Here is a 23,106-nt window from a genome sequence, read left to right on the forward strand (position 1 = left end):
CATACAACAAAATAAATGAGCCTGGTGCATCAGAAGGATCTATTTCTTGTCACATTGTAATGTAGTGGTCCTTGCCAGGGCTGTGTTCTAGCAGTGCCCCATGGCCGCTGGCACCTTTCTTTTGCTCTTGGGTATTTCTTTGCTGGGTACCCTGCTCAGAGCAGTTGGCTCCCTTCAATTAGCACTCGTGACAAGACTCTGTCCTTCACTTTGGAAGTGAAAGGTTCAAATATTACTGAGGTGTCATTTAACTTACTTAATCTCTGTTGTAGGTTGTTCTCTCAGGCGAGACAAAATTACTGGTTCCCCGTAAATTGGATGAGAAACAGTAAAATGGAGGATTGTTTTGTAAGTGTGTTCTTACTATTTTAAAGTCAAATTCCACCCACTAATTTTTCCTAGCCAAACGGAGAACATTATTTTAATTTATAATAATTTTATTGGAAACCAACCTTGTGTTTCAGGGATGTTCATATTGAGTTTTCTCTGTGTGCATGAAAATAATATTTATAATATTATACCTGTTATTATTAAAAGTGTCATTGCAGCACAAGGATGTTCCATTGATTATGTAGTCTCCCTTTTGTAGTTTCTTTGTTTTCTTGCTTTAGAAAAGAGATTTGTGTTTGTTACAGTGACAAAAGGAGAAATCTCATCTCATTTTAGTTCACTTTCGGGAAGGTTCAAGCCTAAGAATTTTCTTAAAATTTCAGTAAAAATTATGTGTTGGCCAGTTCAGGTATGGTCTGGTGTTCCATGATATGCACATTTCAACATTTTTCTTCAAAATCTAAGATAAGTGTACAATTTACATTCAGACGCACTGTAGGTCAAATGGTGAAAAAGGTGTTTGATCCTCTGAGCCTTTAAAATGCGGGAATTTCATGACATCAAATCGTGAAAATCTAAGCAGGTTTTTGTGGCTCACTTCATCCCCAAAATGCAAATTTGTGATCAAAATGTGGCAAAAAAATCTTTATTACATCAGCGCACTACCTTCCAATCAAACCATGTCTTACTGTAAAGTGTGTCAAGAAAACACTTCTATACACACTGAATAACTGGCTGCCCGGAGATCATGCTATATTTTCGTTTCACTTGATAGAAATCTTGCCCGACCGTGTGCAGAGAACAACCATGAAAGCTGCTAAAATTTGGCTTGATGAAACGTTAGAGAGAAAGTGTGAGAGCTGCTTAAATTCGGCTTTATCCGGCTACGAAAGATTGAATTCATGAGAGTGGAGTAAATTCTGTTTAATTCCACGAAAGAGAGAAAGTAGAAAATTCGCAAAAATTTTTGCCTGATCCAACGAAGTGGAATGTATCAGAAGAGCCGCTAAAATTTGGCTTAATTTCACGTTAAAAGGAATGTATCAGGGGCACCCAACGAGAATATAGTTCAAAACCACTTAAACATAGCATTGTTAAACGTATTTTAGCATTTAAACGATAGATATAGGCATATTTTTATCCCCTATTTTTCATCTATTCGGAGTTCCAAGCTGAAAGTCTAGTGATCCGAAAATTATAGGGATCGAAACTTATCTTTTCGAAAATTTCAGCCAGAAAAAAGGCTCCCGAAAATTCTAGGTGACCTTTTTAGAGTAAAAATCCGTTAAAAAATGGGCAGTTATACCATTTTTTAGATGTTCGAAAATCCTAGGAGAGGCAGGTAAGCAAGAAATTTTACAACAAATGTTCCGAAAATTCTAGATCTCAAATCGTCTTCCGAACAGATATTTTCCGAAAACTGACGTTGGGTGCCCCTGATGTCTGAAAGCTTCTAACATTTGGCCTTGTCCCACGTAAGGGAATTTATGAGAGTGGCTTGACTCCACCATGAAACGTGAGTAAATGTATGAGAGTTGCGAAAATTCGGCTTGGACTTCAGCCACAAATACGTTCTGATGTTTAAAAGAAGAGATTAAAATATTAATTTCTCGAGTGTATCGAACGATGGAGATTTCATGTGTAATCGTGTATAATATAATAAAAATATTAACACTGTATTTGAAGAAAGAAGACTGTCAGAGAAAAACACTCTTCCCAGACTCTCTGAGATTATGGCCTGAAAGGGAAAAAATAAACTTACCTTCAAACAATGGGGACGAGGTTGAGTTGTTTTGGTTGTGAAAACAAAAAATGGCGGACATTTCACTCGTTTCAAGAGTAAGAAATAGGACAAAAAATAGCTAAAACATGGCCAGAACAGCAAGAAAACAACTCGAAGGGCGATATTTGCTATTTGGAGAATATCTGCGGAGCTGAACAACCCTAAACGTGCACTATCGAAGGTGAACTTATCATCAATGGAGGTAAGCATGTTTGAGCTTTGTTTTTAAACTGGGAATTATTTTGAATGAATAATGAAACAATTATTGAATTCGGCTCTCGTATCATATGAAGAATTATGGAGATCTCGGAGGGTGTTATCCGCCTCGGCCTACGGCCTCGACGGATAGCACCCTCCTCGATCTCCATAATTCTTAATAAGATACTCAGCCTCATTCATTAATTGTTAAATATATTTCTAACACGCTGTTAATTTACTAAACTTTTTAAAAGTTTACTAAAAAAGTGCCAAGTGTTTGAAAACTGGAACTAGTGTTACTGCTGGCGCCATTTTGTGAACAGAATTTTGACTTGGTCGAGAAGCGTCAGAAAAATGCAAAGATAGTCGTATTAACTAATTCTTTATACATCCTGGTCAATGTTTTCACTTAATGGTGATTGAAATCCAACTAAATAAATTAAAGAACGCCTTCGACGTTTTACCGCGGTTTACTTTACTAGCAGGATATTTTCGTTTTAACCTTCCGTTCGCATACCGTGGATTAACACGTAAATTGACCCATGTATAAACAGAATTGGTGGTTTACCCTTTTGCTTAAACCCGATTTAAGCTGAACGTAGTTTTGATAGTCGACTTAATGCATTTATGTTTCAGGGGTTTAGTTTTTAGTTTTGGTCCGTTTCACTTTGCCTTGTTTTAAAAGTGTCAGGTATAACAGATTTTGTTTGATAAGAAAATAGTTGATCCTTCTGTTCGTATTAAGGGATATGAATAGCCTAAGTCTTTCTCAATAGAGTGCCAGTGCCAGAGGATATCGTTTTCAAAATTTTGTGGACGTACTTTTTCCTGGTCAATTTGTCATCTGTAAAAAACGCCTCCGACGTTTTACCGCGGTTTACTTTACTAGCAGGATATTTTCGTTTTAACCTTCCGTTCGCATACCGTGGATTAACACGTAAATTGACCCATGTATAAACAGAATTGGTGGTTTACCCTTTTGCTTAAACCCGATTTAAGCTGAACGTAGTTTTGATAGTCGACTTAATGCATTTATGTTTCAGGGGTTTAGTTTTTAGTTTTGGTCCGTTTCACTTTGCCTTGTTTTAAAAGTGTCAGGTATAACAGATTTTGTTTGATAAGAAAATAGTTGATCCTTCTGTTCGTATTAAGGGATATGAATAGCCTAAGTCTTTCTCAATAGAGTGCCAGTGCCAGAGGATATCGTTTTCAAAATTTTGTGGACGTACTTTTTCCTGGTCAATTTGTCATCTGTAAAAACTCCCAATGATTTCATTCACGGCGTGGTTGATAACCCGAAGTGTCCCCTCAGTTTGTATTAAGATTTGCTAATTGCTTTGCAGCCATAATCTTTGGCGTTGTGTTCAGCAGATTTGGCTGGTTATATCCAGACTTCATTTATGATCCATTGTTCATCTTGTTTCGATAGAAGTGAAGGTCAGACCGAGTCCGCAGGGTAATTTAAGTATCATCAGCATGCGCTCTTCATGAAGCCCTCTTCAGATGATTGATTTAGAGAGGTTGTTAACTTATAATATGAGAAAAGTAAATGTGCTAAAATATAATAGTATCCTGAATACCTACCCCACAAGTGATTCGTTTGGCTTGAGATAGACGGCCATTGACTTTGCACTTATGGTCTCGATTACTTCGGATACAACACAAAAAAAACACTTAAATCCCTTACAAAGCTTGCGTAATAGTGTGTGATGATCAAAAGTGTCAAGGTTTTTTAAGTCTATACAAATGACGTTGCTATACGAACTTTTGTCAATTTTCTCGACCAACCCACGAGGATTCTATTGAGCGAAGCTGTTAAATTAGTACTACATTTACGTAGTATCAAGAGCGATGGTTGCGTAATATTGATCAAAGTTTTGATAAATTGACCAGAGATTACTTTTTCAAATATTTTGACAACTTTTAGAAAAACAGATATTTTCCTGCAATAGTTGACGTGTAACCTTGGCTTAGATTAATCTTAGTTTTAGGCGTTACCTGAGCTTTTTCACTTCCTTTTACAAGGAACGATTCCAACACTTATTGAATAATGCACAGGAATATCTCCCACAATATTCAAAAGGTCAAAATATATGTGATCAAACACATTCAGTGCTGTCTTAGCATCAGGCTTTTCTCGTTTTTAAGTTACCACTAATTAATAGCTGAAATGTTTTTATCAGTAAACGTACGAGTTAAAAGTATTAGTTTACGATTTCATTCAACTGAACCGGCCGGCCGGCCGAGCCAGTGAACATCACGTGGTCGAGCTTCCTCCCACCCACTCAGTTCTTGATTGGTTTGAAAGTTACATGTAGTAGATAGAAACAAAGTTAAAAGGACTACTTTATTTTTCTGCTTCCTCTGCAAGCCGGGACATATTGGTATCCGTAAATATGTTTGTTTTTCCTTTTTACGTCTGTTAGGGTTCATAAGGTGTTAATACCCTGCCGAGCGAATGTTGTGATTTCTAGCAAGAGTAAATGCCGCAAAAATAACGACTTTATTTTGGGCCGCTGAGTGACATTTCTTCGTTTTTTCAAATATTTTTGTCTCTTGTGGCATTTGGGCGGAGCAACACAGAAAATATATAACACAGCCACTCTTATAAGGAGTGAGTTATAACTGAGTACCGGGCACTCAAAGCCTTTGTGAAGTAAACCCCACTTGAAGGAGTTTTATTAACTTGATTCATCAAAATCGTTTGTTAACGGGACCGTAACTATCCAGTTGCTGCTTTTTTAATTATTTTTCTGGAGAACAAAGTTTCTTTTTTGCAAAGTTAGTTTCAAATATCGGGCGCGGTATAGATGGAGGTGAAAGTTTTTGAAGTCAGCCTGATCGTGTTTGTAGTGATAGGCGTGTTTCTAGCGGCTTGCAGCTGTGCTCCGCCTGCAGGGTCATCAGAAAAACCAACTTCGAATCCTGACTTGGTGAGTGGAATTTTTTTTGTTTAGTTCAGTGCAACAGTAAAAGGCTAGGCATCTCCGAAAGGTTCTCAGTCCTCTTTTTTTCAACTGCCTTTGCTTTGTTATATCATCAATACTACCATAAGCGGCCAAGAGTCTTGAACTGACTCATCCAAAAACAAAGTTTGCGAAAAAGACATTTTTTCTCCTAAAGAATTTCGTGAAGCACGCTTGACTTCCAGTGAAATTAACCATCGGTTTCTTTTTGTAGTCAATTTTTTTAAGAGGATTATTCTTACTGAGAAAGAGCGGTTTTTTTCACGCGTGTAACAAGACTTTCAAGCTTACCCTTTTTTGCGCATTTTGTTACCCAAACTCCTGCAAAAAATCATTTCTCAAGCGTTAATTTTTGTTTTGTTCTGAAAAAGATTGAAAAAGAGTCGTTGCGTTATTAATTGGACTGATGATAGTGGAGAGGATTTATTTTAAAATACCGGCTAAGGAGATGAAGATTTGACATAAGTCGTATGCAAAAACCTAGTTTGCAAAACCAGTCCATATTGACTTTATAGCAGCTCTCAAACTGGTACTACCAGAACATATGAGCGCGGTGTTAATTACTTCTTTTGTAAACCTCTCGACCGGTCTTTGATCCTGATTATTGTTTTGTTATGCTTTCTTAAAATAATCTCAGTAGATAACATATCCTATTTAAATTTTTCTCAAAACGCAGCCTGACTAGGGAGAACAAACGTGCCGAAATACGACGGATTAGCAAGATAAATCTTGCAGAAACTTGACTCTCCAAAAATAAACACTAAACCTCTATATATGCGAAGTGCCGCGATTTATTGTTCTTAATTTTAGTGGTTTCACTTACAGTTTTAAGCGGATAGTAGGCCGGCTTCCTCCGTGAAATCAAGTCGCCGTTCCTAGTCTCTTTCTAATGAATTTTTCTGCAGAAACAGTTCACCCTACATGGATTTAGTTCTTAAGTTTTTCTTATTAAAGTTCTAGTGGTCTTGGCTTCTTACATGTACATTTCTGTCCTTTCCATGTATCTCTTTAGCCTTACGGCTCACAGATAACGGAAGATTTTTGATGAAGAAAAGGGATGCCGTTTCTACCTAAAGCAAAATATATTATTCACCATGGCTTACATTTGTCTTTCCCATGATAGTTCAAACAGAATGGCGCGCAGCACCTAGAATGCTTATTGTACAGATGTATCTAAAGCGGTAACTCATTTAAGAAAGTAAATAATAATTTGATGTTAGTCAAAGACGAGTGGGTGCGACTTTCACCTACTGTAAACTAATTTAAGGAATTGTCGCGGCTCAGTTATCTTGAGAAAATTGTTAAAAAAAGAATAAATCTTAAGTCGCTTGTCACATGAGTCTTTTTTTTTTTGGAGAAAACTTATGGCGATTATTTGTAACCTTATTAATTTTATTCAGCTCACATTAGCGTTGCGAACATGCAAACAATTGTATGTGGATAAACGTATTTGTCATCTGTATTCAGTCTGATTTACTCTCATTTCACTGAAAAACTGCTTTTTTTACAGGAAAGCGGCGCCTCTGTGAGCGAAAAGAGATCCAACGCTTCTAAACTCACTGGTGCGGCTAAAGCAACCGCAGAAACGGGTATTGAACTTAGGAAGAATCAGAAACAGCAATCGATGCACAAACGCGGTCACAAGAAGGAAAAAAATGGATCAAAACATCTCCTTCGCCGTCTACACAGCCCACAACCCTCAGCTATTCCAGTGTCACAGACAGCACCTTTCTCTGCGAAGAAAATAAAATCTTTGGACCTCTACAGGCCGATAATTTCTGCATCATTTTATAGCCAGCTGAGGTACGAATATGCGCAAGCGGCTGATCGTGGAAGAGGAATAAAGACAGCTCAAATTGGGGGAACGAAAAAGGCTGCTTCTCCATCAGCTGCTGCTAAACCTTCTTTGAATCAGACCTTAACTGTCCAACCAACACAGTCAACCACAGGTACAACGGACTTGAGTCAATTGTGTACTATGTGTGTAGCTATCTTCATCGAGGTCAATCATTTCAGGGTTTTTTTTTTCTTCTTTTTTTTTTCTGTTTAATGGGATTTCATTTACCGGTTAAAGGATTAATACGAGGATGTTTAAAATTGCTCGTTAATGCATTATTAAATAATAATTAAGTGGATGAGAATCAGCCACAAGAAACCCACAAAAAAGTCTGAGTTCCAGCTGTGATTATAACGCATTTATGTTTTGTTTTTTTGGGCTTTGACCGCAACTTAGTTGAGTTGTTTCTCGGCGGCAGTTACGAGTACTGATCGCCTCTGCGGTCTGGCTTGTTCTGAAATTGTCTCCTGTTACTGGGAATTTTTAACCATGTTTTGTTTTGAGTGAAATACCTGTAAAAGAGCTGCAAAAGCCAAGTGCTCCTCCATCAGAAACAAAGCCTCTAACATTTTTTCTGTATTTTTTTCATTGATATAGTTTCCGGCAAACGTTTGAAATGCCTCGCACCCGAACAAAATTATTGTGAGAAATTGTCTCTTTACCCGAAAAACTTCAATGGTAAATTTTTTTTAAAAGTTCTGAACTTTATGTAAATCCAGGAGCTCATGACACTGGGGAATCAAAACCTTATTGACAAAGTGAAAACTCAAAATGGTGAGAGTACCAACCTTAGCTTAGAGCTTTGTTCCTTAGCTTTTTGCAAATGGCTTTACTTGGAACGCCGTGAAGTTGCGTAGTCAGTGATTTGTGAGGGAGTATTCCAGTTAAAGTAGACTTAAGGTACAAACGAGTATTAAAAAAGGACGCGTCGCAAAAGTAAACTATAGTCACCTCATTACGAATGCTCATTTTCTTAATTAATGAATGGACATTTTACTTTCCTACACCTGTATGTGGACGGGACTTGAAAGTATTTTAGCATGTTATGTCAAATGCATTTTAAATTATTGATCTACATTCCTGGCGGCTGAGTCACTTTCGTGTTATGTGTCTCATAACTAATCCGCAAAGCTTATCGATAACGCGGATAGAGGTAGTAAGAAGCCTATTTTCCCGCATTAGCTACTAAATAAATATATGTATAACATAAATAGAACATTAGTATAATCTAATTATAAATGAATATATTTTGATAATTCTAAATATAACCGATCGACAAACAGTGAATTTAAGTCAAGGTCAGTCCCGTCCAGAGAAGCTCTTGAGTGATTGCTTGGTTCATGTGATAGAATGAATTTGTGCCGTTTGAACTGCTCCATGCCACTACCCGCTGTTAATTTTAGAACGTATAACAATCTATAGGGATAGAGAACGTAGCCTTTGTTTAATGATGGTAAAAATCGTTTAATGTAAAAGTCTTCTTTATACGGAAGAAGATTCCAGTTTTCATCACTATCTTATCTGAAAAGTTACAGTCTAAAGGAATGGCGTGCGTCCTTTGTTATTTCTATTAACTCTGAGAGGTTCTGTATTCGTTGTTCCGCAAGGATTATAGCCTGCAAAGTTGGTGGTCTTGTTGGAGGTTGGGGAGGGGGGGTTAGCAGAGGGGAGCGCGTTCTGGGCGTGTTTTGGTGGCTTTGCCGCTCATTTGCGCGCTCGCACAACAAACAGCAGCTACGCAGTTACGCATGATTATCCGTTGTGGTTCATCTTCCAGTGAAGAAATCGGAATAGCAAACTGATCCTCACGGCGAAGAAAAGAAGAAAACAGAAATTAAAATGATTGTTTTAAAGATCAATTAGCCGTTGTTTCTTTATATTTTTTTTCTCGTTTTTTTTTTTTTTTTTTTTGATCCAGTTCTTGTTTAGAGATTCTACCATTGAGCTTTTGGTCTGTAGTCGTGTTTTTATGTTCCTTTTTGAAGCTCATCTTCTGGTGATCAGCCAAATTGGCGATGGGTGTGTTAGAAAAACATTTTCGATGACAAATATATTTCTTTGTTATTCTGAGGGTTGAATAACAAGTCTGTTACCTTTTTTGCCATCACCTCAACGCAACACCAATCTCCTTAGAATCGAAAGATTACAGGCTCAACTCTTAGTCTTAGATATGGGTGTATAAAAGCAAAATTTTTAAAACAGTAACAAACTTAACTTGGGTCGGAATGAACATTTTGATAGTTAAGACTGTAACTGACCTCTTAATGTTACGTCATAGGAACTCCAAAAAAGTCAGACGATCCCTGCGCATTATGGGAAAAATGTGCCGTGAATCAAAATGCAAACGTCAGTCGATGGCTGAAGAGATTACCAAGCTGCCCTTGTCGTGTTCAATTATCAGAGCTTCTCTACAACAGATCCATTTACGATAAGGAACTTGATAAATACTTTGACTGGGGATACATGCAAGTTGATCAGCGGGCAATACTCAGGCGCACAGCTCAGTTCTGCATTCGGCAGCGGCCTTTGTTCACGAATCCCAGCTTGTCGGCGCAAGTTTGCTGTTACGATTCCAATATGACTCTTATTACAAGGGGAGTGGGTGCAGGGACACCTTTCCTTGTGTCGCCAGACTGGTACATGTATAGAGAGTTACATATCAAGCATGATGTGCTACCCATTCAGCTTTGCAATGGGGACTGGACACGCTATCACGCCGTGCGCCCACCCAATAATGGCCGGAACTGCACTGCGAACCCGGATGATGTGGAATATGCACGCCAAGTCGCTATAGCCCGTGATTTTTAACTGAGAATCAATGCACCCGTAAATTAGTGTATTGTGATCCGTAGAAAAGAATGATGTAACTAACACACTCGTATAAACTAAAAATAATAGCTACTAGTATTCAGTATGCACTCTATTAGATAGAGCCGGGTAGTATATTGTCAGCGTGATAATACCAAGAATAACTCTTTTTCCAAAACTTGAAATCTAGAAAGTATTGACTGTAATGATCGTGGAAATAATTTTTTAGATCGTTTAAGGGCTCTTCAGTTAGTGCAAACCTGAAAAAAGGACTAGAATACACTGTAAATCAGAAAGATCTGTTTTAGCCCTAAAAATGAGGCCGTTTCAGTGACATACAGCCCTATTTTTTTTTAATTGTGCACAAGTGGCTCCAGTAGGGGCTGAATCAGACTTTGGCCTACAGGGCTGAATTGGCACTTTGGGGCTGAAACAGATGTTTTAATTTTCGGAGTATTTCGAAATTGCGTTTGGGCATCGCTGGAGGAAAAATACTAATTCTAAATAACGATGAATATCTTAATCATCAAGTCACCATCACACAGACCTCTAGATATCACAATATAAACATAAGAAGATTACTGATATAACGTAGAACTGCTTGATTTATTTTCTCTGAATCATTGAGGGGTACGTCCGAAAACTGGATATGTTTAGGTAATTTTCCCAGTTTCGAAAGCAACCCCCTCTAGAACTGTAGGACTCTTGTAAAAGTTAAAATTCCTAGCGTTATGACCGACCCACTTGAAGGTATTTTCATTTCTGGGTGACGTTTTCAAGAAGAGAAGAATTTTTGAATTTACTTATATACCACTCCACTAAATGTACTTTTGACATAATGGCTAAAATAAATTTGCCGTTGAAGGATGCATATTCTTTGCTGTGAATCGGATGTGCCGGGGATGTCATATCATTAGTCATTCACTCTGGTACACACTGAATATTAAGTATCTGTAAAAAAAACCCATTGTCAGTTATCCACTTGAGGTTCCCTTCGTTCTGATTGACGATTTCAGGAAACGAGCTGTATAGGGGGTTATTTTAACCCCTGTATTGGGGGTTATTTTAACTCCTAATTTAACTCCGAATTTGGGGTCATTTTTACTCCTGAAAAAGAGTTCTTTTTACTCCCAGTCTGGAGTATAAAATAACTTCGAAATGGGGTTACTTTTACTCCTTATATGGGTTGTTTTTACTCTTTTTGGAGTTAATTTAACTCTGAAAGTGGAGTAAAAATTTTAGGTACAGGATAACTCCTTTTTTGGGGTTATTTTAACTCCTCAATCTCTGGGGTCACTTTTGCTCCTGAAAAAGAGTTCTTTAAACTCCTTTTTGGAGTTAGGGTTAGGGTTAATAGCTGCCTCGATTTTCTTATCTCAATTTCTCTCGTGACTGACCTTTTTTATTATAAATATGGTACTTTTTCACTTCAACTATTCGTAATAAATCTTAAGCCGTCTACACACCACCTGCTTCGATTAGCCTTGCTATTTGCAGGTGGTGTGATATTTGTAAATTTAATGTAAGAAATAAAGATGTTGTTGTTGTTGTTGTTGTTGTTGTTAAAATAACACCCCAAAAAATAACTCCACTGTAAGGAGTTCAATTAGCCCCACGAGAGGAGTTATTATAACTCCTTGAAAATTACTGTGTGTGCACTAGTATTTCCCATTACTCGTCCCTATGACAAGCTGAACACAATGTAGCTAACAAAAGCCACATTAACGGAGCCTAAGAAGGCTGCTTATCTCTCTTATCTCTCTTCAAAAAATGCTTTGAAAAATTGTCTTTTAACTCTCTAGTCCACACGAATCCGGACATTTTTTGAAAACGCGCATTTTCTAAAGCAAATAGGCCGCGGATGAGTGAGCAGATTGGCGTATAATAGTATGCCGAAAAACCTTACGGAAAATATCCGGCTTTGCGTGGACGGCGATCCTCCTTAAAAGCCCCTGTTTCCTTTGGCTGTTTTTTCTCCTTTTCATCAGTAATCATTGTAGAGAAGTGAAGTAGAAGTGTTACAATACTCTGGGTTGTGGGACTGAAATCAGTATCCTCTTGGTGTCTCCAGTTTTTCGTAATTGCCAACGGAGATAGAACATTACTGGAACCGCTGGAACCTTATTTAATGACAAAGAATATTTGCGTATTTACCCTGTTTCGGTATCATAATTATATTGTTACATGAAAGTGAAAATCAATTTTAAAAATTACCCTAGGACAATCGGTGAATGATGGTAAAGTATTTTGACTTACTTTCTAACAGCATGGCAAGTATATGAACAGAAAGACCTTTTTTTTTTCCACATGGAATGTTGGTCAGAAATACTCAAGTTGTTTAAAGCCTGAGACTATGGGGTTTACCTGTGGGAAATGATTTATCGGCGCAGATTATGGACCTGAATCAAATTTGGTTCTTAACATTTTGAAGTATTAAGATTGTGTTAATAAGTCACGTGGTATGTCACGTGACCATTTTGCTCAAATCGTGAAAAATTGACAGGTTGGTGACTGGACGGGTTTAGGAAATTAAAAGAAATCGAGCAATAGCACTTTTCTTATTCATATTGAATATTTCTAACACTTCACGTTTGGAATGACTGTCCAATACACTTCAATAAAAAATTATGAGGGAAAACATCATTTTAAATGCCAAAATTTAATCTTGAATTATTTAAAACTTTAATTTTAAACTTCGTGGACATTCAATCCAAAAGTAGAAAGTTAGGTACGTTTATCTACTATCAAAAATACCAATTTACTTAATATCTGAAGAAAGTAGATTCATCACCAATTCGCCAATTTCCTTCATTTTCAATTTTTGGTCACGTGACATGTCACTTGACTATAATTAAACTTTAAAGCACAAGGAAATCTCAAGATTAACTTTTGTGGAAAATTTCATTTTGGTCTAGGTCTCCTGGCGAGCGATATTGCCAATCAATAATATGCTGTTAACACACCTTTGACACAGGCCTTAAACCCCTTAAGTATTTAACCAGTTTTTTGTATCTGTTTTATCCGGCTGTTGCGTATTTTAAAAGTGAAAAAGAAAAATTGAAAGACATGATTTATTCAAGAAGCCGCTGGCCGATAAAAAAAGAACGAAGAAGAAGTGAGAAACAGTTCAGTTTTTTTATTGTGGAAAAACAGTTCGTGTTTTCTTAATCTGCTTGAGCTTCACTTTTTTTGTCAATTAAAATCCGTCAGGCAATATTGCTTCCATTTAGTCCAGCTGCGTCAACTTCATGGCCATTCCCTACTTTTTTCATTTTTTTAGAAAACGTGTATTTATTTTTGTCACAAAATTTGCAAATACATACCTCGTTTGGATAATAACACGGTTTAATTATATTTTGCATGAAAAAATGGTTCCATTTGCTCTCTGAGACTGAAACTCATAGTAATGTTTGTTACCTTAACTTTTAAATGCCCCATTGAGGGAAAGTGTTGCTTTGTAATAAGGGTTTTAGGAAATTATGAATTGATGTGGCAGCTTTTGAATGGATAACAACCTCTCTTTTTCTAATCCTTAAAGTTGCAAACCGCACGTAACACTGAGGGCAATTTTTTTAACCGTTTAGACATCTTGGCTGGGTTTCCTCGACCCTTTATGATTCTCGTTTAAATTTCAGAAAATGACAGGATATTAGAATAATTATATGACTGAACGAATTCGTTGCTTAGAGGTCAGATCAAATGTCATATTTTTAGTGGTAATCTTCTAAAATCCACGAATACATAGAATATTATTTCTTAATATTTTTTATATCTATTAAGAGATATGAGATAATAACTGCTAGATATCAAGCATGTTAATATGTGAGTTAGAAGTAGAATTTAGTCCTTATTTGTATTTGCTTACTTACTTCTCAGCGAGGCCGGATTAGACCGCAATGAATAAGAAACTAATTATGAGGAGGACTTTCACTTTTGACGTCAATGCATTTCATATGCAAATTAATGTCAGTCCTCTTGAATTAAAACAGGTGAAAAAGTAGAATATATAACAGTTTACTTGAACGCTCTATAACACCGCATCATTCTGTCACCCATGTCGTTGGAAAAGTAATTTCATATATTTTAAGCGAAAGAGAGCGTAAGTTGGTTGAAAACCGTTAATAGTCCGTTATGGCCGATGACCAAAAGATAGTACCTTATTGTAAGCTTGTGCTGGGGCGTCCTAAATTATGCTTTGGTAAGATTTCAATCTCAGTAATAAGTGTTCTCGAATCATATTCAGTTTATAGAATAAGCAGTTGGGAAAGTTTAAGCCTAAAAGAATGAGAAAAGTTATCGGGCTCAGCAGTTTCATGAAGACAACCCTGTATGCCGGTCTTCATACGAAATGCAAACATTATTCGATTCAGCTGTCTATTTTATATATACTGACTATACTTTGTAATAACAAATGAGTAAGATGTCGAGAAAAACCATTTCTTCGTTTTCAAAACCCTCTTTGCCAGATAAACACGGAGTGATAAAACATTGCCTGCGAAAAATCAAAATCTGTCCCACAAAACTTACCGGAAATTTTGCGTAACAATATTGCAATAACAATAGTTACTTGTGCAGTTTAAAACTGACATGTTAAGCCCAAGAAGAGTAAATGTTTGTTATAAACTTGATAATTTTCCTTTAAGGTTTATTGCACTTATTTAATACTTCAAGGTTTTATTTTGTCCCACAGCCATTGCACTTGCTGCCCATGTATCGGTTATTTTACTCACTGCATCTCTTCACATGTCTGGCTACAACATTCTCCCGGTGGATTTTTCTCGAGTTCCGCTGAATTTGGAAAACGACAATTCCAAGTTGAGAGCAGATGCTTGGAAATTTGCCAGCGAAGATCCGCGCGTTAATTTAAATGCAGCCCCCCTAGGCGTTCAAGGAGAAAGAAAGGCGAGGTATGACTTGTTGTTACTCGTCTACGAGTTAAAAGAAGGAAATGTGTTCACCAAAGAAAATCTTCAGCTGATTCAGAAAACGGAAGAAGAATTGTTTTCTAACTCAAATTATCAGGAAAAGTTATGTTTGTTGATGGAAAGCGGCAAGTGTAAAGCACCTACTTCAATTATCAGATTTTTTGATGGCACATATAAAATGCTTCATCCTTGGCTTAATGACCCGGATTTTGAAAATATTTCACGAGTTTTGAACACTGCAAAAGATATAAATCGTACTCGAGTAATCTTAGACTTTCATCTCAGCAAGGACGCTGTTATAACTCCTTCAATTGCCAAGTCGTCATACACACGATCTTTCCTTACGCTCGGGTTCCCGTTTAAAGGTTTCCGAAGTGTTTCAGACAGCCCAGATGAGCAATTTAATTTTTCGCAAGAATACTCCGGTAGAGCTTTCTCAGAGAAGCTTGCTAAGCTTTACAAATCAGGAATTGGAAACTTGAACTTTTATTATGATCTGAGGTCGCTGTTTTTTGAAGCCACTTCTAAACAAGTCATAGCGGATCTCTTGCTTGTTTTTGGTAGCTTTGCGTTCATTTTCATTTTTATGCTTTTTCAAACTCATTCTCTGTGGATCACCGGTTGGGCATTGTTCAGCATATTTGCATCCTTTTTTAGCGCCAACATGATTTACAGGATTGTCTTCGATTTCCGCTATATTGGTATTTTTCATGTGCTGTCCATTTTCATTATTCTTGGAATCGGCGCTGATGATGTTTTCGTCTTTTATGACACTTGGCGCTCATCACAAGAGAAATCTTTTCCAAACCTCCTTACCAGGTTCTCGGATGTGTATCTGCATGCTGCTGGCGCTATGTTTATTACATCTTTTACAACTATGGTGGCTTTCCTTTCAAACGTGACCTCTCCGCTGCTAGGCGTTTCATCATTCGGTACGTTTTCAGCGCTACTTGTGTTTGTCAACTACTGCTCAGTGATCTTGTTTTTGCCGACCGTTCTCATTACGTACGAGTTTTACTGGAAGGACTGGGAATGGCCGTGCTTCAAAGTGTGCAACGTTTGTGCCAGAACTCCTAGCGACAACCAGGTTGCTCCAAGCCCCACAAGAGAGAATGAAGAGAAAGCTGACGCTGCACAAGACATCCCCGGGCAGACACCTAACCGCACTCACAAAATGATAACAAGGTTCTTTGGAGGGATTTTCGTCGATAAAGTAGTTGGTCACAAAATTATTCGCTGGATCATCCTGGTCATTTTTGTAGCATTTATATCCCTGTCTGCAACATATGCAGCACAAATAACCGCTGATCAGGAGGAGGTACAGTAATACACACTTTTGTTATACACAGAGCTTAATTCCAGCAGCGAGAATCCAAACTTTTAAAATCCTCTGTTTTCTAAACCTGTAACTCGAACCAGGGGTGTCTTTATTATCTCAGAAAAACACTGAAATTTTTCCCCTGATTTTCCAAGCTCGCGATAAGTTAATCAAATTTCTATTTTCGCAAGAACTGGTAAAAACTATCGGCTATTTCCACTGAAAATTCTGACAAATAGCAGGAATCAATCCCCAGTATAACACGAGCAACTCTTCCCTGACGAGAGGCAACAATTTTAGACGTCCAAGGAAAACGTTTAATTCATATACGCTCCTTTCTTCCTGTCAAAACCTTCCTTTAAGTTGTAGTAATTCTCGGCTGTGGTAATTAAAGTAATAGTTTGCGTACTTCGCGGCATAATTCCCTGCAATTATCCAGTGGTCTTCACAGCCTGACGCGTTAAATTAGAAGGAGACCATATGTAAGTACCGTAATCATTTTTTGGGAGGAATGATGGGCTTTTGACGGGAGATACTTGAAAAAACTGATGCAGTGAAGAGTTTCTCTCATATCTTACAGATTGATATGTGGGGAGAGGGAACCAACTGGCACAGTGTTCAACGTCTTAATAGAAACCAGTTTAATCCAAGCTCAGAGGACAATGTAATTAACTTGTACATTGTGTGGGGACTCAAGAACCAAGACCGCAGTGAATGCCATTTCACTGACTATAAATGCAAAGGAAAGACAGTGTTGGATAGAAGTTTTGACATGAATCCTCCACCCTGTCAGATAGCTATGCTGGTAAGAAACCACTCTTTAACACTCGTCAAGATCAATAACTGGCTCAGGCCTTTTTTATTTGTCATGACTGATCGAGAAGGTAACTAAGTATGGTATCTATTTGTTTGTAAAATTGCATCGCTCATCGCTCACCGTACGTCCCCGCTTCAATCCATTCGAACCACAGGTAAACCAATAACACCTTCATGGACTGGGTTCTTAAGTTTATTTATCCGTTGTGGGAGGTATTAGTATTTCACGGTTTTTTATTTCTTTACTGTAACTCGAAAGTTCATCTTTTTTCCTAAACGGTTACTATTTAACGGGAGCTCCGTAGCCCAACTTCTGCCTAAAAGCATAACAAGAACAGCAAAAATACAACTCAAAGGATGACCACTTCTATTTGAAGAATATCTGCTAGACCAAACATTCGTTTATATTCTGAATTCGTGCAAGAAAAGACAAACCTACCTTGATCTGTATAATTCTTCAGAATATACTCAGCCTCACACAATAATTGCCAAATATCTTAAGGAGATCATGCTCCATCATTATCTGTTTTACAGATTTAAACTTATAGTGACCAACATTGAAATCCGTGGTCAGTTCCCAGCTACCCAGCCTTTAATTAACCTGTTTATGTGTATGCAAAGAATATGCTCGATGCTCAAAGGACCTTCTAGATGGTGTAAGAATCGATGGGAAGAATAGTTTCTATAGTTTCTACTGAATACTTTTGAAGATGTTCTTTGCTTTTATTTAGGAGTTTTGCAAAGAACTGAGAAGTTTGAGCAACGAAAAGCTGGAAGAGTTAAAGATCAGACGAAACGCAGTAACCAATGAACCGGACATACAATGTTTTGTGGAGGACATGAATACATTTCTTACGGTGAGTGAGTAAATTTGTTCAGGAACACTGAGTGAGACAACAACACCAAGTTGATTGACGCAAACTGACGGTATACTATAGGAGTGGCATAGGAATAAGTTGAATTATTTTTAATTAATCAAGAGTCAATGACTCTTGACTTTAAGTCAAATATGAGTGGCGATATACATTACACAGTGATCTTTACAACCCGGAAGGGGGACTCCAATATAAAAGTGAGGGGAATGCTCGTCGTCTCGCTTAAGGGTATAAATTGCAAATAATTTAATTTTTGGGCTCACTTTTGGTGTCTGGGACAGAAATTCACTGTATTTGCCCATTCAAGTATCGCTTAGGGCTTATGTAAAGAAATTAACATAAAAACAAGTGACGTCTGTTTTAGTACGGTCTTCTTTAGGGATCAGTTTAAGCTTGAGCCACAGCCATATTGGTCTCCCTTAGCGGTTGAATTTTAATTTTCCGACGAGCATTCCTGTCACTTTTATATGGGAGTTCTCCCCCCAAGCTTTACAAATAGTATTTTTCAAATAACAAAATCCCCTGTACTTGAATTTATATGTAAGGTGTTTCTTTCTGTATGTTTTTGTATTTCTTTTCTTTTCTTTTCTTTTTTCTTATGTAATTTAATAACGTTTTTATTTGAAGTCTTGTCCTGCCTAGATTAGCATTATAGCTATTTGCAGGACATTAAGTATTGTAAACTTTGTATTTCTTTACAAATACATTGTTGTTGTTTGCTTGTTGTTGTTGTTATTGTTAATCGACTTACAATTTGACTTAAGTTGCTGTGGACCTATGAAACGGAATAATTGTTTACCCATTTTCTGGTATCCAAAACTACAGTTTGAAATCAGACCTTTTCAGAGAACAAACTTATGAACAACTATATAACCGCCTTTGGTCAGATGATACAGTTTAACTTCTCCACACACGGTCACCTTGGGGAAAGAAGAAAGTGGCTGTTGTAGAGAGGCGTAAACAAGAGTCAACATATGGACTGTCTGCCAAAAAAAAGTGGCCGTTGTAGAGAGGTGGCCGTTTGTTGAGAGGTCGCTGTTAGTGAAGGTCCGACTGAAAACATGGTAAAACGCACTTTTGTCCAATGAGGTGCACTAAAAGACAAACAATTCTACTGAATTATAGTAATGTCAATGATATTGCCGTCAGGTGTTTGATGCCTTGTATCATGTACCGGTGGTAAGTTATGTAATACAGTAAGTTTGATTCCACTGTTCCATGATATGTTACTTTTCAGGAAGAAGCAAAAAAGTCCACATACCCAAACGGCACAGATTTTAGCATCCCTGTTAACAGCCAAAAAATCAGAACATTGATGCAGTACAACCCCACCATGTACAACTCTTCAATTCTCTCGCAAGCATATTATCGCTATTATGAAGTAGCTCTCGGCTTTTGGCTGACGCACGGAAACACATCATACAGTAGTGATGATTACTTAACTTACAGTTCGCTTCTTGGTGGAGAGATTGATGCCACCTACGAGCTTCAGAAACCCAGTTTTCAAGGTTTTTAATCTTAATTTCTTTAACAAGTACAGGTTAGAACCTTTTATAATTGAACTACCACCTTTCAATCGGAAAAAAAGAGTTGTTGCGTTGGCTATCAAGAATAGCGTATGAGCTAGAGAACTACAGTAATGTTACATACATCTTCTCTTGTGGTTAAGGGTGTCATGTTCAGCGGTATTTTCTAGTAAGCATGCGTGTATATTTTGCTAGGTCTTTTGAGAAATCGGCCATTTTGAAGAACCATAGAAGTTGTTAATTAATCCTGCTACATCGTGGTCTCCAGTAAAGATTTTTACAAACGGGTGAGGTCCTAGAGTCATTTTCAAAATGGAAGTGCAGTAAAAAAAGTCCACGAAAGTAAAATCCTTTTCATTACTCTCACAGTTCTCCCTCAAAAAGATGAAGATCAGAATCTCTTCTTCCGTTCGTCGCATTTTTAGTCACACAATATTGATTTCATCTTCCTTGCAATCCACCCTAGGAGTTTTTCAGTTATTGTCGTTATTACGCGTGAATTTAAAAGATCGAGGACTCCCAGGCACTGTTCAGGCTTGGTTTCTGAGAACGAGTACCTGGGTTCCGGCACAAAATCAATGGTGCTGTGTTCACACCTTGCTACCCGATTTATAACTGTGTACATATATAATTATTTCGCCCTTTAGCACTATTTTGAAACGTGGGTGTAGCAGGAAGTTATGGGTATGCAAAGCAGTGGACTGCCTGGGAACTAACAGAAATCGTGTGCACACGGGGTTGTTCCAGACGCTGCACCTACTTTGGTGCCCTTTAGTGCCCGAGTATAAGGCCTCGACGTCATCACCTGGGCAACAACAGCGTGCCCGAGTTCTGGGGTGGGTACTTTAAAAAGGGTGTGTTCACATTAGTGCATAGCGAGTACCGAACTTGAGCACCTTGTCCGTGTACCAAGTGGGAACGCTGCCTAACATACCCTTTCGATGTATAGGCGGCAAGTATGGAAACAACATCTTGTACGCTGCAGTCAAGATTCCTACAACACTAACAGGCGGAAACATAGCATACGATAAAGGACTTCCCGTACATGATGCCTGGGAGGAGTTTGTGAAGACAAAGGTAAGGCGGCCATCTTTATACTATCGGATGGTCAGTTGCTTGTTAAAGCATATAACAAGAAAAAATAAGTAACGTTATTGTTATTTTTTGTTTGTTTCTTCTTAATGATGTGAGAAAAATGGAAACGTCGAATGACGTTATTTATCCTTAACTAAAGCTATGTTTATGTACAGCCTGTACGTATGGCAGATGCTTAGAGGAGGAAAGGAAACGGTCAATTAAGTCATGAGACTGAAACGCTTTTCTTCTTTATCTCGTGCCTATCGAGTTCTCCCGAGCTTAAATTCCTCTTTTCTTATTTCTTCTTATTCAAACGCCTACCGCGAACGCTCAACCAAATAATACAGTGCAAGTGACATGCAATCAAGTCATTTTTTTTTTCATACCATGTATCAAGTTTGTTCTCTTATATAGAGGGGAACTTCATGACAATCGTCAAAATCTTATCCTTTGTTCACTTCTGTCCGTGCCTACATATATCCTTTTACTGGCCTTATGTGTAGGAGATTGGTCCTAATTGTTTCGTCATTAAGCCGGCGTTATTGCAATTTAACTTGGCGCTGAAATTTTTACCACCCATGACTTTTTCAGATGAGCATTATGCCAGCATCGTGCAACAGTGCTTTTCAGATCACGCCAGAGTTTAACAATCCATGGCACTGGATTAAAGTGCAGAAGGTTTGTAGAGATCCTGTTCTCTGCAGCTACTAGTATCAAGTTAAGCTTAAGGAATCCATGTTCATAAAATGGAAGAAACCCGACCTCAACCAGCAGGTGAAACACCTTTGTAGAGATCCTGAACTCTGCGGCTATTAAGTATCAAGTTAAGCTTAACGAATCCATGTTCATAAAATGGAAGAAAGCCGACCTTCACCAGCAGGTGAAACACATAAACCTGACTCTCTCTCTCTTTCCCCCTTTAACTTCACTGATTTAAACTTTTAAAAAACGCAATATTGTCAACGCAATGTAATGAACTTTGTAACATCGCGCGCGATTTAAATACAACGGCGATTACACAATATGTAACCATGTTGTAAAACTGAAGATGACGGATGTACTGTCGAAACAAATTAAAGTTGTTTTGTTTATGCGGCTGTTTGTAGAGTCAATATTTGGGCTTCTCCTAGAAACTAAGGGTCCGTTTCATTAGTAAAAAATATTCCGAAGGAGATTGCACAATGACATTTAACCTCCTTTTTTCTATATTACACAGGTTCTGGTCCAAAGTGCTGTGAATGGGATTGTAATGGGTCTGTGTTTTGCCGCACCGCTTCTCATAGTAATGACAACAAACTGGATTGTAGCATTATTGTGCTGCATGACAATTTGTCTCATCACTTTAGGGGTGGTTGGTATAATCCCAATGGCCGGATGGAAGCTTGGAATGCTTGAGTCACTCAACCTGACTCTGGTTGTTGGTTTAGCTGTTGATTACGTCGTACACCTTGCAGATGGTTACGTTCGTTCCCAGAAGCACTCTCGCAAAGACAAGGTGCGCGAGACTCTGGGTCACGTGGGTATCTCTGTGTTGTCGGGGGCGTGCACGACAGTAGGGGCATCAATTTTCATGCTTTTCGCTAAAATCGTCTTCTTTTTTCAATTTGGTGTCTTTATTTTCTGCACCATCGGGCTTTCAATATTTTTTGCTCTGTTTTTCTTTACAACTGTGCTTGCCCTAATGGGGCCTGAAGGTAACAGAGGCTCTATCTTGCCGCTAGTGCAATGGATCAAGGACAAACTCCGCGGCAAGAAACTAACTGATGTCACTTGCCAGAAATGTGACGGACGAGGATTTCATGCCCCTCACCCTCCCCCAGCATCGAGCGTCGTTACTTTTGACCATCCTATTCCTACATAGATCAACTGGCTCAGTGGAAACCGAATTAGTGTCTTAACGTAAAGATTATCTATGGTTGTATCATTTCTTCATTATCAGAAAAAAACCTGGAACACTTGGGACGCTCCTAAACAGCCCCAGAACAACTCAGCAAACCCGGCAAATAGGTTAAAAGACAAATGACGAAGAAAAACGCTAATAACTTGTGAAATTTTCAGGAAATGTTTTTGTTTTGTTTTGTTTTTTTAATTTGGTTAACTTATTGGTAAGTGTTGAGAGGTGTTCCGTCAGTGTTCCTGGTTTAAGTACGTTCGCCCTGAATCGGCAATCCGGCCTTAGCTAAAACTAGAACTTCTGCTACAATAGGCTCTGTATATTGAATAATGAATCAGGAATCAATGAGCGCTTCAGAGAGCGATTTCAAGGACTTCTAAGGGAATTCGTGCTAAGTTCAAGGTATTATTGATCATTAAAGTCCCATTGTTCATATATTGCGGGTTACTGCGCAGCACGGAAAGTTGTGTAAAATTTGGACTTTTAAGACATCTGCCTCGTACTCAGGCGTCTCTCTTTCGATGTGCGCGCAAAGGAAGGCGGGTCCCTTGTGGTTAATCACTAGTCACTCGCGTTTCGCGCTCGCCTCTGCCATGCGAAAAACGAAGCGCCTGAGGAGTAGGCTGGACCACGGTGTGTTATCCAGAGATCAGGCTCTATTTTCGTTTCGCTTTGTAAATAACATTTTAGCGCGACCAAGTAAGGGAGAATGTATGAGAACTGCTAAAATTGGGCCTGATCTCAGGTTAAGGG

The 23,106-nt window shown here is 38.2% G+C and overlaps 3 protein-coding genes across 4 annotated transcripts in view; all 3 read left to right on the forward strand.

Moving 5' to 3' along the window:
- LOC140943731 (hydroxyacyl-thioester dehydratase type 2, mitochondrial-like) overlaps positions 1–4,102 on the forward strand; it is a 10,146-nt gene extending 6,044 nt beyond the window's left edge. The window contains exons 4-5 of one of the 2 annotated variants that reach the window (XM_073392843.1): positions 273–348; positions 3,741–4,102. In XM_073392843.1, the coding sequence (XP_073248944.1) occupies positions 273–332 (60 nt within the window). In that variant the 3' untranslated portion in view covers positions 333–348; positions 3,741–4,102. Of the gene's footprint in view, positions 1–272; positions 2,193–3,740 lie in introns of those variants that run through there. The other variant, XM_073392842.1, reaches the window with a different exon arrangement.
- A 77-nt stretch (positions 4,103–4,179) lies between these two features.
- On the forward strand, positions 4,180–10,879 carry LOC140943730 (uncharacterized). Its single transcript, XM_073392840.1, has 3 exons — positions 4,180–5,244; positions 6,788–7,226; positions 9,393–10,879. Exons 1-3 carry the CDS (start codon positions 5,122–5,124, stop codon positions 9,920–9,922), a joined length of 1,092 nt encoding a protein of 363 aa, XP_073248941.1. The 5' UTR covers positions 4,180–5,121; the 3' UTR covers positions 9,923–10,879.
- Positions 10,880–13,981: 3,102 nt separating this feature from the next.
- Positions 13,982–22,499, forward strand: LOC140943763 (protein dispatched homolog 1-like). Its single transcript, XM_073392875.1, has 8 exons — positions 13,982–14,120; positions 14,613–16,165; positions 16,746–16,970; positions 17,713–17,838; positions 19,094–19,364; positions 20,332–20,459; positions 21,051–21,137; positions 21,676–22,499. The coding sequence occupies exons 1-8, from the start codon at positions 14,054–14,056 to the stop codon at positions 22,318–22,320; spliced, it is 3,102 nt and encodes a 1,033-aa protein (XP_073248976.1). The 5' UTR covers positions 13,982–14,053; the 3' UTR covers positions 22,321–22,499.
- Positions 22,500–23,106: the final 607 nt, after the last annotated feature.

Source organism: Porites lutea, chromosome 7 (assembly GCF_958299795.1).
Source record: "Porites lutea chromosome 7, jaPorLute2.1, whole genome shotgun sequence".
Classification (NCBI taxonomy): Eukaryota; Metazoa; Cnidaria; class Anthozoa; order Scleractinia; family Poritidae; genus Porites; species Porites lutea.

What these genes read in the sequence shown, in the direction of transcription:
- LOC140943730 (XM_073392840.1), top strand. Translation starts at nt 5,122, where the DNA reads ATGGAGGTGAAAGTTTTTGAAGTCAGCCTGATCGTGTTTGTAGTGATA. An exon ending in CAACTTCGAATCCTGACTTG is followed by an intron (nt 5,245 to 6,787) that starts GTGAGTGGAATT and finishes CTTTTTTTACAG; the next exon opens with GAAAGCGGCGCCTCTGTGAG. An exon ending in ACCAACACAGTCAACCACAG is followed by an intron (nt 7,227 to 9,392) that starts GTACAACGGACT and finishes GTTACGTCATAG; the next exon opens with GAACTCCAAAAAAGTCAGAC.
- LOC140943763 (XM_073392875.1), top strand. Translation starts at nt 14,054, where the DNA reads ATGGCCGATGACCAAAAGATAGTACCTTATTGTAAGCTTGTGCTGGGG. An exon ending in CCTGTCAGATAGCTATGCTG is followed by an intron (nt 16,971 to 17,712) that starts GTAAGAAACCAC and finishes GCTTTTATTTAG; the next exon opens with GAGTTTTGCAAAGAACTGAG. An exon ending in TCAGAAACCCAGTTTTCAAG is followed by an intron (nt 19,365 to 20,331) that starts GTTTTTAATCTT and finishes TTCGATGTATAG; the next exon opens with GCGGCAAGTATGGAAACAAC.